The sequence below is a fragment of the Podarcis bocagei genome (assembly GCF_964188305.1).
Source record: "Podarcis bocagei genome assembly, chromosome: 14".
Taxonomy (NCBI): Eukaryota; Metazoa; Chordata; class Lepidosauria; order Squamata; family Lacertidae; genus Podarcis; species Podarcis bocagei.
In genome coordinates, this window is record NC_138139.1 from 37,672,098 (window position 1) to 37,685,750 (window position 13,653).

Sequence of the window (13,653 nt, forward strand, 5' to 3'; positions counted from 1 at the left end):
TGGGTTAGCAGAGTCTATAACCTGAAGCGTATGTAACCTGAAGCGTATGTAACTCGAGGTACCACTGTATATAGCAACCACAAAAGTGCAGAAGGGCACATGACTGTAAAGACTTTAAAAAATCAATGACAGATAACCATTCAACTTCTGTGTAAGAACCTTCCATGAAGGAGAGTCCACCACCATATATTTTAAGGTGATGAGTGTCTTATTTGCATGTGGATTGGTAATTATAATGGTAGCTTATGAATGTTTGGTAAACCCTTATGGGGAATTTTTTTCTATTTTTTTTTTTTTGCAATTATCAACTGAAGAAGATTTTCTGAAGCAGGGCTTTATCCAAAAGCCTGCTGTCAGCTCCTTACAGCTTTCTCCAACACAATAACAATATCTGTTGCAACTGTTTTTGAAAGCTTTGCTGAAATGCACACTTTGCAATTGTAATAATATTTTGTCTTTCTATTGTAACTTCTTATCAATATATGCTTGCTCATGGGCGTAGCCAGGATTTTTGTTGGAGGGGACAGAACCTCAGATTCATATTGATTTTTATTGATTATGGGGGGGGGGGAGAGATCCCCCCGCACCCCTTGGTTATGCCCATACGCTTGCTATAGTTGTGTGGCCTTCAGCCTCTTTTGTGGTTGTTCCCAAGCAAATCAAGCATGAATGTAACCGCCAACCTAGGTAGAGGCAACCACAGTTGTCCTACAATAAGCCATAAGTCTGTACACATTGTGCAGAAAATAAGTACTGCACACTTAGCTATTCTGCATCACCTGATTTTCTGAATCTGGCAGTCCTTTCCGCTCAGCACACTGCCCAGCAGGTCCATAGCACTGTCTTTAAACTGGTTGTAGTCTAGCCTGGGCCAAATTATGGCCGGGGGGGTGGGGAGGGGCAGGAGGAGAGAGAACAAAGCATATTCTTAGTACATACAACCAGAGGAGAGAGAAAAGGTGGGCGAGTCATGTGAGTGTGGCTGAGAAACAGGCCATTTCTATGGATGTAAGAGGAAACAGTTTTCCATTCTGCCCTGTATTCCTCACACGCAGCACTGTTTCCGCTCCACTGCAATTTGTCTTCCTCCCAAAGCCAATATTATTTGTCGCACTGTCTGCTATGGCGAATTTACGCAATTAGCTAACTAATTAACTGTGTAAATTACGTTTTCATTAAGCTATTCCACCCAGTTCGTTTCATCACGAAGAAAACACAATGTGAATGGGAAAGGGAGGAACCCCATAATAGATCAAGTAATCTTTGCAGCCTGAAAGCAGCAACAACTGTGAATACCAATCACATTCTCTGGGTCCACTTCCCATTCTGGATAAATAAGCAAACATCTGCAACTTCCACTCCTGTTCCCATTTCCATCCCCCCCCCCTTTTTTAAATTCATTCTTTTATTTATATTTTAAACATTTATTTACATTTTATATATATTTTTGACAAAGTAATAATCATGAATAAAAATACACACCCCACCAGCGAGACTATTCCATTGTAACTATCCAACATCCCAAAATTTCAATACCTCTTTCAATGGTTTGACCCCTTTCCATTTTAACAGTACAAATTCTACAAACACCCTCCATATCTCCTCAGAATCATTTCTCTTGCATATTCCCCGTCTTACCTTAATAGCACATGTTAATTTATCATTAATAGCTATATCCCACACCTCTTTATACTATTCTTCCATTTTATATTCAGCTTGCCCCTTCCACATCCTAGCTATAATACTTCGTGCAGCTGTCAATAAATTTGTGAGCAAGTCCTTCATAGCCTATGAACCTTCCACCTCATCGTAAATTGATAATAGCGCTATCTCTGGACTTTTGGTCAGCTTTAACCCAGTGATTTCTGTTATCTTTCCATTTCCATCTGAATTCTCTCACATTCCTAGTCAACCTGTTTTTTGAGCCGCCATCCTGATTTGTTGGCTATGGCCCTTCCCCTCCGTAACTGTTATTCAGAGAGGCAGTCCAGCAACACCTACACAGAGGATCACAGGTAGCTCTCCTCACCCTCTCCTTCCTGTCCTGACGAGTCCTGGCTCCCATCAAGCACCGAATGTGACCTACCTGAGATTACTACAGTAGTGGAGCTGAGAGAGAAGGCTCTGGAAAGCATGGTAGGTGAGGCAGTTGGAGAGGTTTGCCTCTTCCACACAAACCTCCGAGGTCTGCAGGAGATAAGCCAAGGCAGAGCAGTTGACCGGCGTCAACATCCCAGCCAGAGCCTCGCTCTTCATTGCCTCCTCGAGGCTTGCAACAACTTCCACGTGCTGAATCTCATGTAAACACCGCATGAGGTTGACGGACCTACAAGAGACAGCTTGGTCTGCTCCCAGGAGGTTTTGCAGGAGGCCAACCACATGACTCCGGTAACCGTGGTGCTCATCCCTCGCCAAGAACCAATCGGACAGGACTTTGTTCACCTGTGGGGCGAGGAGGCCTGAGAGGAAGCGCACAAAGATATCCAGGTGCCCATCCTCAGACTGCAGAGATCTTTGGAAGGCATTTTTAAAGTGGTTGAGGAAGCCAAACTTTGGCCAGGACATGCCACTCTCCACAAAGAGGTCAAAAAGAGCCCGCTTTGCAGCAGTGTAATAATAGGTGGCTGCCAGGAATTCTTGAAATGTTAAGTGGGGGAAGTAGTAAATGGTGGAAAATGGAGTCTCTTCCTTAAGCAAGAGCCTATTGCACAAGCTAACTTGGAGAGAAGAGAGGTCTACGCCATAGGCTTTCATGTCCTGTTCGTGGAACGTGTATTTCCTCTTGATTAGACTGTAAAACGCCAAGCGGCCTAGGCAGTTCATCATTTTCTTGCCATTGTTCAGCAGCTGGTCTATTTTGAGGGCTTCCTTCTGTTTCCCTGGCCAGTCGCTACACAGTGCCATTTTAAAGTAACAGGAATAGATTTCCGACAAAGTTTTAGGAGCAGCCAATGCTTCTGGAGATTGATTGGCGCTCCTTAGAAAGTACCCCATGGAGGACCCGCAGGTCTGGCAGAAAGCTGGCACTGTGCACAGTATGTACAAAGACCTGCTGGCCTTGAGATGCCGCAAGACACCATGGGATAAGCCATGGTTCTCAGCAAACATGTGATCTAAATGGTCTTTGATCTCTGCATCTCCAAAACCCTGCACTTCAGTCATCCGGTCCACTAGACCGCCCGGGATCTGCATGGTTGCCGTCGGCCGCGAGGTGATCCAGACAGAAACCTCTTGCAACAGATTGCCTCGGATGATGTTGGTGATCAAGTTATCCACCTGGACCTCCTTTTGGAGGTCTGTGCAAACGACGGCATTGGAGAAATCCAGCAGAGTTTTAAACTGATCCAGACCGTCCAGGATCAGGAGAGTCTTGGCCGTGTCGATGGAGAGAAAGCTGGGCTCAGCTAACTGGGGGGTTGCCAGCCGGATCAGCTTCTCTGCAGAGAGTTTGTCGTAAGCATTCAGTTCCCGGAAGGTGAGAGGCAAGACAAACGTAAAATCCTTGCCAATCTCTCCCTTTGCCCAGGTGTGGACAAACAGCTTGACCAAAGTGCTCTTGCCAATGCCGGCAACTCCAATGGTCACCGAAATCCGCGGGGGGATGGTGAATTTGGACAAAGGCAGGAAGAGTTTCCCCAAGGGGATCTTCTTGGAGATGTTCCTCACTCCTTTGATCGTTTCAATCTGTACAAAATCGTGTTGCTTCTGCTGGAGATCGGTCAGCCCTTCCACCAGGAGGAGATCAGTCAGTCTCTCTAAGGAGGTTCCTCCTGGGCTTGTGCCACACCAGCTCTGCAGAGTCTCCATATGTTTTTGCACCATCAGCTCTGCGGCGGAAGAAGTCGGAAGAGGAATTAGAACGGGACGCAAAGACCTTCAATCGTTTATATATTTATTGTGTTCACATCCTACCTTTTCCCCACCCAAGGAGCTCAAGGTTCTCCTCCTCATTTAACCTCCACAACAACCCTGTGGGGGAGGTTAGGCTGAGCGCGGATCTGAGCCCTGGTCTCCCAGGTGCAACTCGCTAACCACTATACCACACTGGCCAGGCTAGTACCCACCACTGGCACCACAACTGTGCAGAAACTCATCAGAACCCGCAAAGGGCAAATCAGTGGTGCCAGCACAGGCTTTTGTAGGGAAACGCAGATTTCTGTTACAGTTTTGTTGACATAATTAGGGGGACCAAATTTCAAAGGAGGAACTTGAATCCATGTCATTGTTCACACAGGCATGGATCCCCAGGATGTTGGAGGCAGAGAAATCAAGTCTTTTTCTATCATTGAGTTGGTGAGCGAAACCCTCCTCAAAAATAAGGAGCAGGAACAGGGGAAATAAATTCCTCCAAATTTGGAGGAAAGGGGTTTCTGCCTACCTTACTTATCCTAGCTGCCCACTTACCATCCATGGGGGGTTTGCTCTGACCATCACCTGGAGCACCTGAACGAGCACCTGCACGTGGGGGATGCAGGTCTGAGATTCTACTTCACCCTGCTCTGTCCATGCTGCATGTGGAGATTCCCTGGGCTAGCCTTTCTCCATGGTTCTGGTGGAGAAGAAAGGGAGGCCATAGTTTGCAAGTGATGGATAGAGAGACAGAAAGCAGAAGTGGACTGGGGACCTTCAGACAATGGTTTGATATTGCAATTGGATCACGAAAGTATCACAAGCGAATCGTTGCAACTGGGTTTTCCCCACTTATCAGATTTCCCTCAGAAAGGCTAAATCTGTATTAAATGGGGGGATTTGACAATAGTAGTTAGGTGGATGGAGTCTGCTCTGAGTAGCATTAGCACTGGGTACAACCCAAAGACTTTTCAAGGAACAGGGAAGATGCAAAGATAACTGCTGTCGGTTTTTGTTTGCTTAGTTTCCCTGGTTTGTTTGTCATTTTATTTTTTAAAAAAATCTGATATATTCTTTTTTTCCTTTTCCTTTTTAAACTGTCTTCTGTTTCAGATGGAGGGAAAGGCAGGGTTAACAAGAAAATCCTTTTAAATAAATACAGAGTAATCCAGCTTCGGCTCATAATGGCATTTTACAAGTTGCATAGCTGAGTCATTCAGATACACATAGCTTAGATAATACATATGCGTTCCTAACCTGCAGGGAGTCTGCTATGGAGGCACAAGGCTGGCATCCCTCCCAGCTTATGACTCAGGAACTTATCACACTTGACTCGGCTGAATTACCTGCCACGGACGCTGCCCCTCTGCTTATAAATAATTCCTTCAAGTGTTTGTGTGATTGGCCTCTGAAAAGAGAATAGATTATGCAGTTCAAGGCATCACCCAACTAAATAATCAGACATCCTTAACACTTCCTTATAAATACCACTGGCTTGGAAATGCAACTGAACTTTCCTGCAAAGTAGTTTGAAGTTGTGGGTTTTCTTGGCATGTGATTAACTTGCCTTATCACCTCCCCTGCACCCTATTTGCATTAAGGCTGGCCCCTTTGGAGATGATCTCATCTAAGCCCAGCAGTTCACATTATCAGCCTCACCCTGCAGCCAGCCCAGTGATGAGAAAATGGGTTGAGGGGGGAAGTGGTTGTTGGGCAATCTCTCTCACCAACAGATTTTTCCCTTTAAATGCCAAACCCCAAAAAAATCAGAGGGGGTTGGGAATAGAAAAAATTGTAGAGTTGGAAGGGACCCTGAGGATCATCCAGTCCAACCCCCCGCAATGCAGGGATCTGCAGCTGCCCCAGACGGGGATCGAACCTGCAACCTTGGCGTTACCAGCACCACGCTCTAACCAGAGCCAACTTTCCCACAGGGCTTAGTGGTGCGTCGCCTCTCAGGGACGCCCCAGCAAGTGGAGGAGCTGCATGGCTTTGTCGGCGCCCTTCCCTTTCCCTGCATGCACGCCAGCTGTGCCCTGCCAACCATAAGGCTGGCGGGTGTGCAGCTTCCCTCCCAAGCCTCCGCAGGGATCGCTCTTCTCCCGAGGAGGCTTGGGAGGGGCGCAACTTCACTCCTAAGCCTCTGCGGGGATTGCTGTCCCGCAGCGGCATGGGGGAGAGTTGCACCCCCTCCCAGATGGCTGGCAGTGCGCAGCTTCAGCCACCCCAACACTACCCGTGGTAATTTGGGGGCGCTGGGCAGATAATATTTGCACCCCGGCGCCACATCTGCTAAAGTCGGCCCTGGCTCTAACCAACTGAGCTGTCCAGGTTTTGAGCCCCATTATGCCTCATTATGTGCTCCCGACTATCTAGCTCAAGGGAGCACCTGCCCCCAACAGAACAGCATCTGCTTTGAATGAAGAAGGCCCCAGGTTCATTCCGTGGCATCTTGGGGAAGAGTAGGAGAAGACCCCAGTATTGGAACCCTGGAAAGGCACCATGTGCACATCAAGTGACTAAAGAAATACAGTGGTGCCTCACAAGATGAAATTAATTCGTTCCGCGAGTTTTTCCGTCTAGCGGATTTTTCGTCTTGCGAAGCACGGTGTCGGAAAAGTTTTGGAAAAGCTTCAAAAATCGCCAAAAACCTCAAAAAAGGCTACCACACCGTGTTCTATGAGTTGCTCCTCGAAGTCAAGTCGCAACTGTATTAACGCTGTTAAGAAAAAGGAAACAAACTTGCAAAAAACGCAAGACGTTTTCGTCTTGCGAAGCAAGCCCATAGGGAAATTCGTCTTGCGAAGCAGCTCAAAAACCGCAAAACCCTTTCGTCTAGCGAGTTTTTCGTCTTGCGAGGCATTCGTTTTGTGGGGCACCACTGTACCGGTACCAGCAGCAAGAGAGCAAAGTTTTGACATACTCATCCAGACTCATTCTTAAAACACAGAAATGTGTGTGTCTTTATATAGGTTCAATGTATAATTTGTTCCTATTACTCATTCAGGGAAACTGCAGTTTAACTTTGTTTTTACATATTTCAGACTCAATTCATAATTAGAACTGGCTGTGTGGATGGCTCTGCAAAAACGTGGCTAGGAACAGGTGGCTCCAATGTGGCAGGCTGCATTTGGAAAGTGGCTCCTTTGGCAACGACCCTGACGTGTTCCCTGCTTTCTTTACACAGTTTATGCAGAGGAGTTCAACAGAGCAGGAGCTGTGTGGGGAATCGCTTCTCACAAAGGGTGAGAAGCATTGCGGATGCCAGTGAACTACTAGGACAAATTCAAGGTGTTAGTACTGGCATAGAAAGCCCGAAATGGCTTGCAATTGAAGTATCTGGGAGAGTGAACAAATTAAGTTGATTTGGATACTCAGAAGATATTTAAAATAAATTTAAGGAACCGCAGAAAGAGGGGGAAGGAAGTCAAGTTTTGAAATGCTAAAATGACTGTAAAATTATTGAAATGTATAAATCTGAAAATCATAAATAAATAAAAAAATAAAAATAAGAGTGACAGGGCCTTTTCAGTGCTAGTTTGCCAGTGGTAGTGGTGGCTGCTGTTATTATTATATTTATTTATATATGCCGCAGACTGGGAACCAATTTGGCTTACACAAATTAAAACACAGATTCCTGCATTACACGGTGTTGGAGTATATGACCCCTGGAATTTACTGACCCCTTGATCAGCTTATTAAGCTAACAAAGCTTGAGCAGTCCCCCAACCCAAATTCTTAGGAGTGTAATTGAAATAAAGTGAAGAAATATCAATATATAATCAACATTTGTTAATCACCCATCACTGTGATTAATGTGAATCATAAAATATAAAAAAGAAGGAAGTAAAACAAGTATTCCATCAATAACGATACGATACCATGCATTTTATTTTTTTCTAATGAGATGGAATTCAGAGTTTCCTCATTGGCAAGGGAAGTGCATAAATATTGTCTGTCTGACTGTCTGTCTGTCTGTCTGTCTGTCTGTCTGTCTGTCTGTCTGTCTGTTTATTACCTGCCCTTCACCATAAGGCCCCAGGGAGGGCTACAAGATTTAAATAACATTTAAAACAAACTGAAGCTCATAAAAAAAATCCCACCATACCTTATAAATTTCTTTTCTACCCCAGGCTCTTTTCAACTGCCCTTTTGACCCCGTTGTCTTTATTCACCCCCTGCACAGATCCATCAACCCAGGGGCAGGCTTTGGTAATCTTTCGTAATATGGCGCCCTGTGCAAGGCCAAAATCTGGTAACCCAAATGGCTCTTCTCAATTTTTGCGCCCCCTCAGCTCAGCGCTCTGTGCAAGGGAAGCACCAGCACTGCCCTAAATTTGGCGCTGCATCAACCACTTTGGGAAAACCCAGGTATAAATAGACAGCTGTGGGGGAAGAGGTGGAGGAGGGATGGAAGAAAAGGTTAGTGTAAAAAAAAACAAAAAAACAATGCAAGCAACATGTAAATGAAAAAACAATACATAAGTGCATTCTTAGGTCTGCTGTTTATAGAAAAAATTTCAACATTTATAATCCCTGCATGAGAAGCTGAAGGCTGCATCTCTTAAGTGCAACTTTCAGGGAAATGTAAGAATGAACCCCAACCAAGGACCTGAGAAGGATTTTTCTTTCTTTTCCCCTTAATAAATTGGCAAGAACCCACCCCAACCCTATGAAAATCAATCATACCATTCCCCCCCCCCTCTTACCTTCTCCACAAATGCAGCAGGACTGGGAAACTTTAGGGAGCCATGGAAGGATGGAAGGGAAGTCAGTGGAATAGAATTATGGATTGATGTAATGTTTTCCTTTCCCCCCTTCCTTTTCTTTCAGTTTGTTCCTTTTTATCCTTCAGTTCTGTATTTTGTACTCTTATAAATTCATAAATACATATTTTTTAATGCCTCCGTTTCTTGCAGACTCCCCGGGGTTTTCTGTTAAGACAGGTGTCACATTTTGAGCCTTCCAGCAAAGGCCACTGCAACCTGCTTCAAAGTTACCTTTGTCGTAACCAGGATGCTTCCTGGGTAACTTGAATGCACTTGTCTTGATGGCCTGAATCGAAAGAGAATGTGTCGTTTCCAGTAAGACCTTCTATCTATTAAGATTCCTTCGAAACATTTTGCAGTTTGCATAAGGCAAAGATGAATTTTAGCCTCTTTTGAACGCCCTCAGTTCAAGGAAAGTAGAATTATAAAGAATACTGAGCCACGCAGATAACTACGGATTTCCTTGTCTCTGTATTGCTGCTGCTGCTGCTGTTTCAGTTGAGTTGCTTTCTTTCTGTCTCATTCTTTTTTAAATAAATTAAAAAATGCTACTCACCTCTTCCTGTGCTGTGGGTCTTGTTTGATCTTCCTTCCTGTTCATTTCAAAAGCTGCAAGACAACCCAGTGCAGAAGGGTGACCACTACAGGAAAAAAAGACCTAGCCCACTCTTGCCAGGAACTAGCAAAGTTATGAGTGTCTGGCATTGTGCTACCAGGCACGGAGAAAACAATTTCCCATGCTTGCTCAACAGGGCATTTTGGTACCCAAAGGGGAAATTCCACACCGCCCCCACCCTATGATTAATTCACAGGGCGCAGGGCTGGTCCAAGACATTTTGCTGCCTGGTATCCTCCCTATCCCCAACTCAAGATGCAATATATCAACAGACCAAAATAAATACATAAATATCACAAACAACTCTCTCTGTACCTGCTACAGAAATACAGGGGTGTGGTATTATCTGCATCAGGGGTAGCCAACATGGTGCCCTCTTGTTGTTGTTGAGACTACAGTTCCCATCATCTTCAACCAGAGGCCTGGCTAGCAGAGGCTGATGGGAGTTGTTGTCCAACATCATTTGAAGGGCATCAACATTGACTGGCAGCAGGTCTCCAGGTTTCAGACAGTGAGTCTTTCCCAGCCTTACCTGGGGATTCTGGGGGTGGAACCTGGGACCTCCGACATGCAAAGCAGATGCTACATAACCAACAATTTGCTGTCTTTTCCTGGCACCTAAGATCTGCTGCCCCACTCTGCCTAATGGTAGGGACTTGAGACACAGTACATTAAGGAGATCTCCTGCAGAATCCTCATCCATGTCTTTAATGATCGGTTTCATTATATTGGGGAAATGCATTCTATTAGGAGGGGATGTTTTGCAAAAAAATGTGTATATTAGGCAAGATTGTATACAAAAATGTGTGTAATAGGATAAATGCACACTAAAATATAGGTGCAGTTGCATAAGGACTTTGAAAAATATACTATCACAAACAGATTTTAAGACTGGAAAAAAATGAGACAGACTTGCCCGTTTTTAGTAATCACTGAACTTTAAAAACAACCTACTGTTTTTTTTTAACAGCTGAGTGGAATTGAATTTTGCAAACAATGCTGAATTTTGCATTTGTAAAATTCAAGCAAACATAAAATTGCGGAGCACACACAGCTTGGCCTCCCCATCACATTGTCTGGACCAAGAATTCTAGATCATAATTTTTTCTAAGGCACTGTCGCACTGCGCAGGCTATGGCATGACACCAAACCAACCTGCAGACAGGATGTTAAGAACCACATATTTGTCGGGAGGTTGGGTGGGAGGACTCTCTGTTCACCACTTGCTACCAAAGGATCAATTGAGAGAAAACAAATTAACATGTGTTTTTCACGAGACCCTCCAGAAGCAGCTGTTTCCTCCCCTGAAGTTGAATGGGTTATAGATGGAGCATCAATCAATATGAAGTACTTGGGGGGGGGGGGAGCCCCAACTGACCCAGATAGAGCTGAAACATTTGCAAATATTTCAAAACCTGGCAGCATTCCAAACTTGTACCTGCAAATTTTGAATGCTAAATTTAAAAGCTGACTTCGCACTTTGAATGTGAAATACTTTCCCTTAATGTTTGCAATGAAAACAGTGCTGCCATTTCTTGACTGTTTCCAATCTAACATGTATCAGAAATAAAATGCTGTTATAATCTAAATTATAAATAACCGGGAAAACAATGTAATCTGTTTATTGCATTGACACCCCACCTTTTTCTCAAAGGAGCTCAAGGGTGGAGTACATAGTTCTGCCCCGCTTCATTTAATTCCCACAGCAGCCCTGTGAAGTAGGCTAGGTGGAGAGGCAGTGACTGGCCCAAGGCCATCCAGTGAGCATCATGGCTGAGTGAGGATTTGAGAAAACAATAATCTGTCATTCTTGATCCTCAAATTGCCGAGTCAGTAACTCCTTTAAATTAAGAAGATTCTGCCCTTGTTAATGGAACAGAATCAGCTTACATAAATGCAGCTATTTTTGCTTCTCTGGTTAATAGACCTTGACACACATATAAGCTCAATGCGGCAGATCATAATTAAAAATAAGATGTGCAGGAAAGGGGATTCATTATTTCCTAGTATGAATGTACTGCTTAAGAGCCTCTTACCTGAAGAGGTTTTGTACCTAACTTGAATGTCTTTTACTCAAGTGAAATAATTGGGAACCATTTTCAGCCATAATAAAGACACAGGTAGAATTGAGGATCGATCTACAGATGACAAAATATCAAGTACCACTTGAAAGTTACTTAATGGGCAAAAATTGAGGCTTCTGTAGCAGCTTGGAGAAGTCCAATTTTAATACATTTTGAGACTAGGTGAATACAGACAGATTACTTTCATTCTTGTTGTCCTCGTTCTCTTTTCTCCAATCCACTGTCAACATTTAGGGTTTAAATTCATTGGGCAGTGAGTGGTCTTTCTGCGTGCGTCACTGTTTTCATGCCTGTACAGTGGCGTAGCGTGGGTTGTCAGCACCCGGGCAAGGCAAGTAATTTGCGCCCCCTAACCCGTGGATTTTAGCACTCGGGCAGAGAGCTGCGAGTGCGAGCGCGCCGCCCCAGATGTTGCGCCCGGTGCGGCCGGCCCCCCCTGCACCCCCCACGCTACGCCACTGCGCCTGTATGCTTATGTTACTCTCTACTTTATAAAATTACACCTAAAAGCATCAAAACTCTTTCTACACTGTCAAGGTGGTGTTTTTCCTCTCGTATTTGTTACTCACAATTACCAAATGTTGCCTACCACCGTTGCGTTTTTGGCTGAGTCGCAGACCCCATCTGCATTCTGCATTTATAGCAGTATGATACCACTTTAAACAGCGATGCCATTCACAGAACAAAACCTCTAATTTTTCAGGCTGTGTGTACGCAGAATATATCTAAAGCTCACCCCACAAAATCCTAGGAACTCTAGTTTACCCCTCAAAAAGCTACAATTCCCAGTACCTTTAACGAACTACAGTTCACATGATTCTTTAAATGCATTGTGTGTTTGTAGCCTTATTTACAGCCAACCTATTCTGAATGTAGTCAGGTGGGAGTGGTTTTGGTTTTCAAATACGTTTTGTGTATACCTCTGTGCATCCTTAGGCAGACTCGTCATTTTGATTACCTTTTTAAAAGCATGCATGAGAGAGGCACTCTTCACATACTCAGAGGCATTCTAGTCTAGAATTCATAGAATTGTAGAGTTCGAAGGGATCCCAAGAGTCATCTTGTCCAAAGCCCTGCAATGTAGGAATCTCAACTCAAAACATCCATGACAGATGGTCATCCAACATCTGCTTAAGAACCTCCAACGAAAGACAGTCCACAACCTCCTGAGTCCAGAGGAGGTCCATTCCACTGTCCAACAGCTCTTACAGTCAGAAACTTCTCCCTGATGTTGAGTCAGAATCTCCTATCTTGTAACTTGAAGGCATTGCCTACCCTCCGGAGCAGGAGAAAACAAGCATGCTCCCTCCTTTCAGATATTTGAAGATGGCTATCATATCTCCTCTCAATCTCCTCTTATCCTGGCTAAACATACAGTGGTGCCCCGCAAGACGAATGCCTCGCAAGATGGAAAACCCACTAGACGAAAGGGTTTTCCGTTTTTGAGCTGCTTTGCAAGACGAATTTCCCTATGGGCTTGCTTCGCAAGACGAAAACGTCTTGCGAGTGTTCAGATTTTTTTTCGCTCCCCCCCTTTTTCTAAGCCGCTAAGCCGCTAATAGCCTTTTAGCCGCTAAGCCGCTAAGCCTTTAATAGCCGCTAAGCCACTAAACCGCTAATAGCGCTAAGCCGCTAAGCCGCTAATAGGGTTGCTTCGCAAGACGAAAAAACCGCTAGACGAAGAGACTCGCGGAACGGATTATTTTTGTCTTGCGAGGCACCACTGTACTCAGCTCCCTCAACCATTCCTCATAAGGAATTCCTTTATTAATTCCTTTATTATCTTGGCTGCCCTCCTCTGCACACGTTCCAGCTTGTCAACATCCTTAAATTGTGGTGCCCAGAACTGGATGCAGGACTCCATTCGGGATCTGACCAAGGCAGAAAACATACTTCTAGAATTGCTAGAATTTATAAAAGTAAAGGGGCTACCCTCTATCAGCCACAAGCACCCCACTGTTACCTTCTAAAAGAATTCCTTAATTCCTGACCACCCAATACGTTTCTTCACATAGCTGAGCTGTTGCCAATGTAGACAACATTAAACTAGTTGGGCTATGGTTCACACTATATTAAATATACTCGGAGTCGAGAGTGGATTTCATGCTCTTTATTCAGCTCATAGCGGTGAGGAGGAATGGAAGTTCCCCCATAATGTCTGCTTTACATACATTATTTACACAATGGGCCCCACATGATTGGTTAATTCCAGAATTCTCCTGTAGGCCAATCAGGTTGCGGATTCACTTCCACCTGGAGAGGGATTGGGTGGCTCCTGTGGACCAATCAGACTGCTGCATTCTGGATCCTATTGTTCTAGAACCAATCAGACTGC

General features: G+C 44.6%; 1 protein-coding gene across 4 annotated transcripts in view; it reads right to left on the bottom strand.

The window, feature by feature from the left end:
- NLRC3 (NLR family CARD domain containing 3) overlaps window positions 1-12,465 on the bottom strand; it is a 30,227-nt gene extending 17,762 nt beyond the window's left edge. Inside the window, exons 1-7 of one of the 4 annotated variants that reach the window (XM_081169849.1) lie at window positions 12,277-12,465; window positions 9,175-9,227; window positions 8,559-8,783; window positions 5,196-5,257; window positions 4,405-4,549; window positions 2,087-3,827; window positions 780-866 (exon numbers count right to left, since the gene is read on the bottom strand). In XM_081169849.1, the coding sequence (XP_081025975.1) occupies window positions 780-866; window positions 2,087-3,827; window positions 4,405-4,411 (1,835 nt within the window). In that variant the 5' untranslated portion in view covers window positions 4,412-4,549; window positions 5,196-5,257; window positions 8,559-8,783; window positions 9,175-9,227; window positions 12,277-12,465. Of the gene's footprint in view, window positions 1-779; window positions 867-2,086; window positions 3,828-4,404; window positions 4,550-5,195; window positions 5,258-7,957; window positions 8,100-8,558; window positions 9,123-9,174; window positions 9,228-12,276 lie in introns of those variants that run through there. The other 3 variants (XM_081169848.1, XM_081169851.1, XM_081169850.1) reach the window with 3 other exon arrangements.
- Window positions 12,466-13,653: the final 1,188 nt, after the last annotated feature.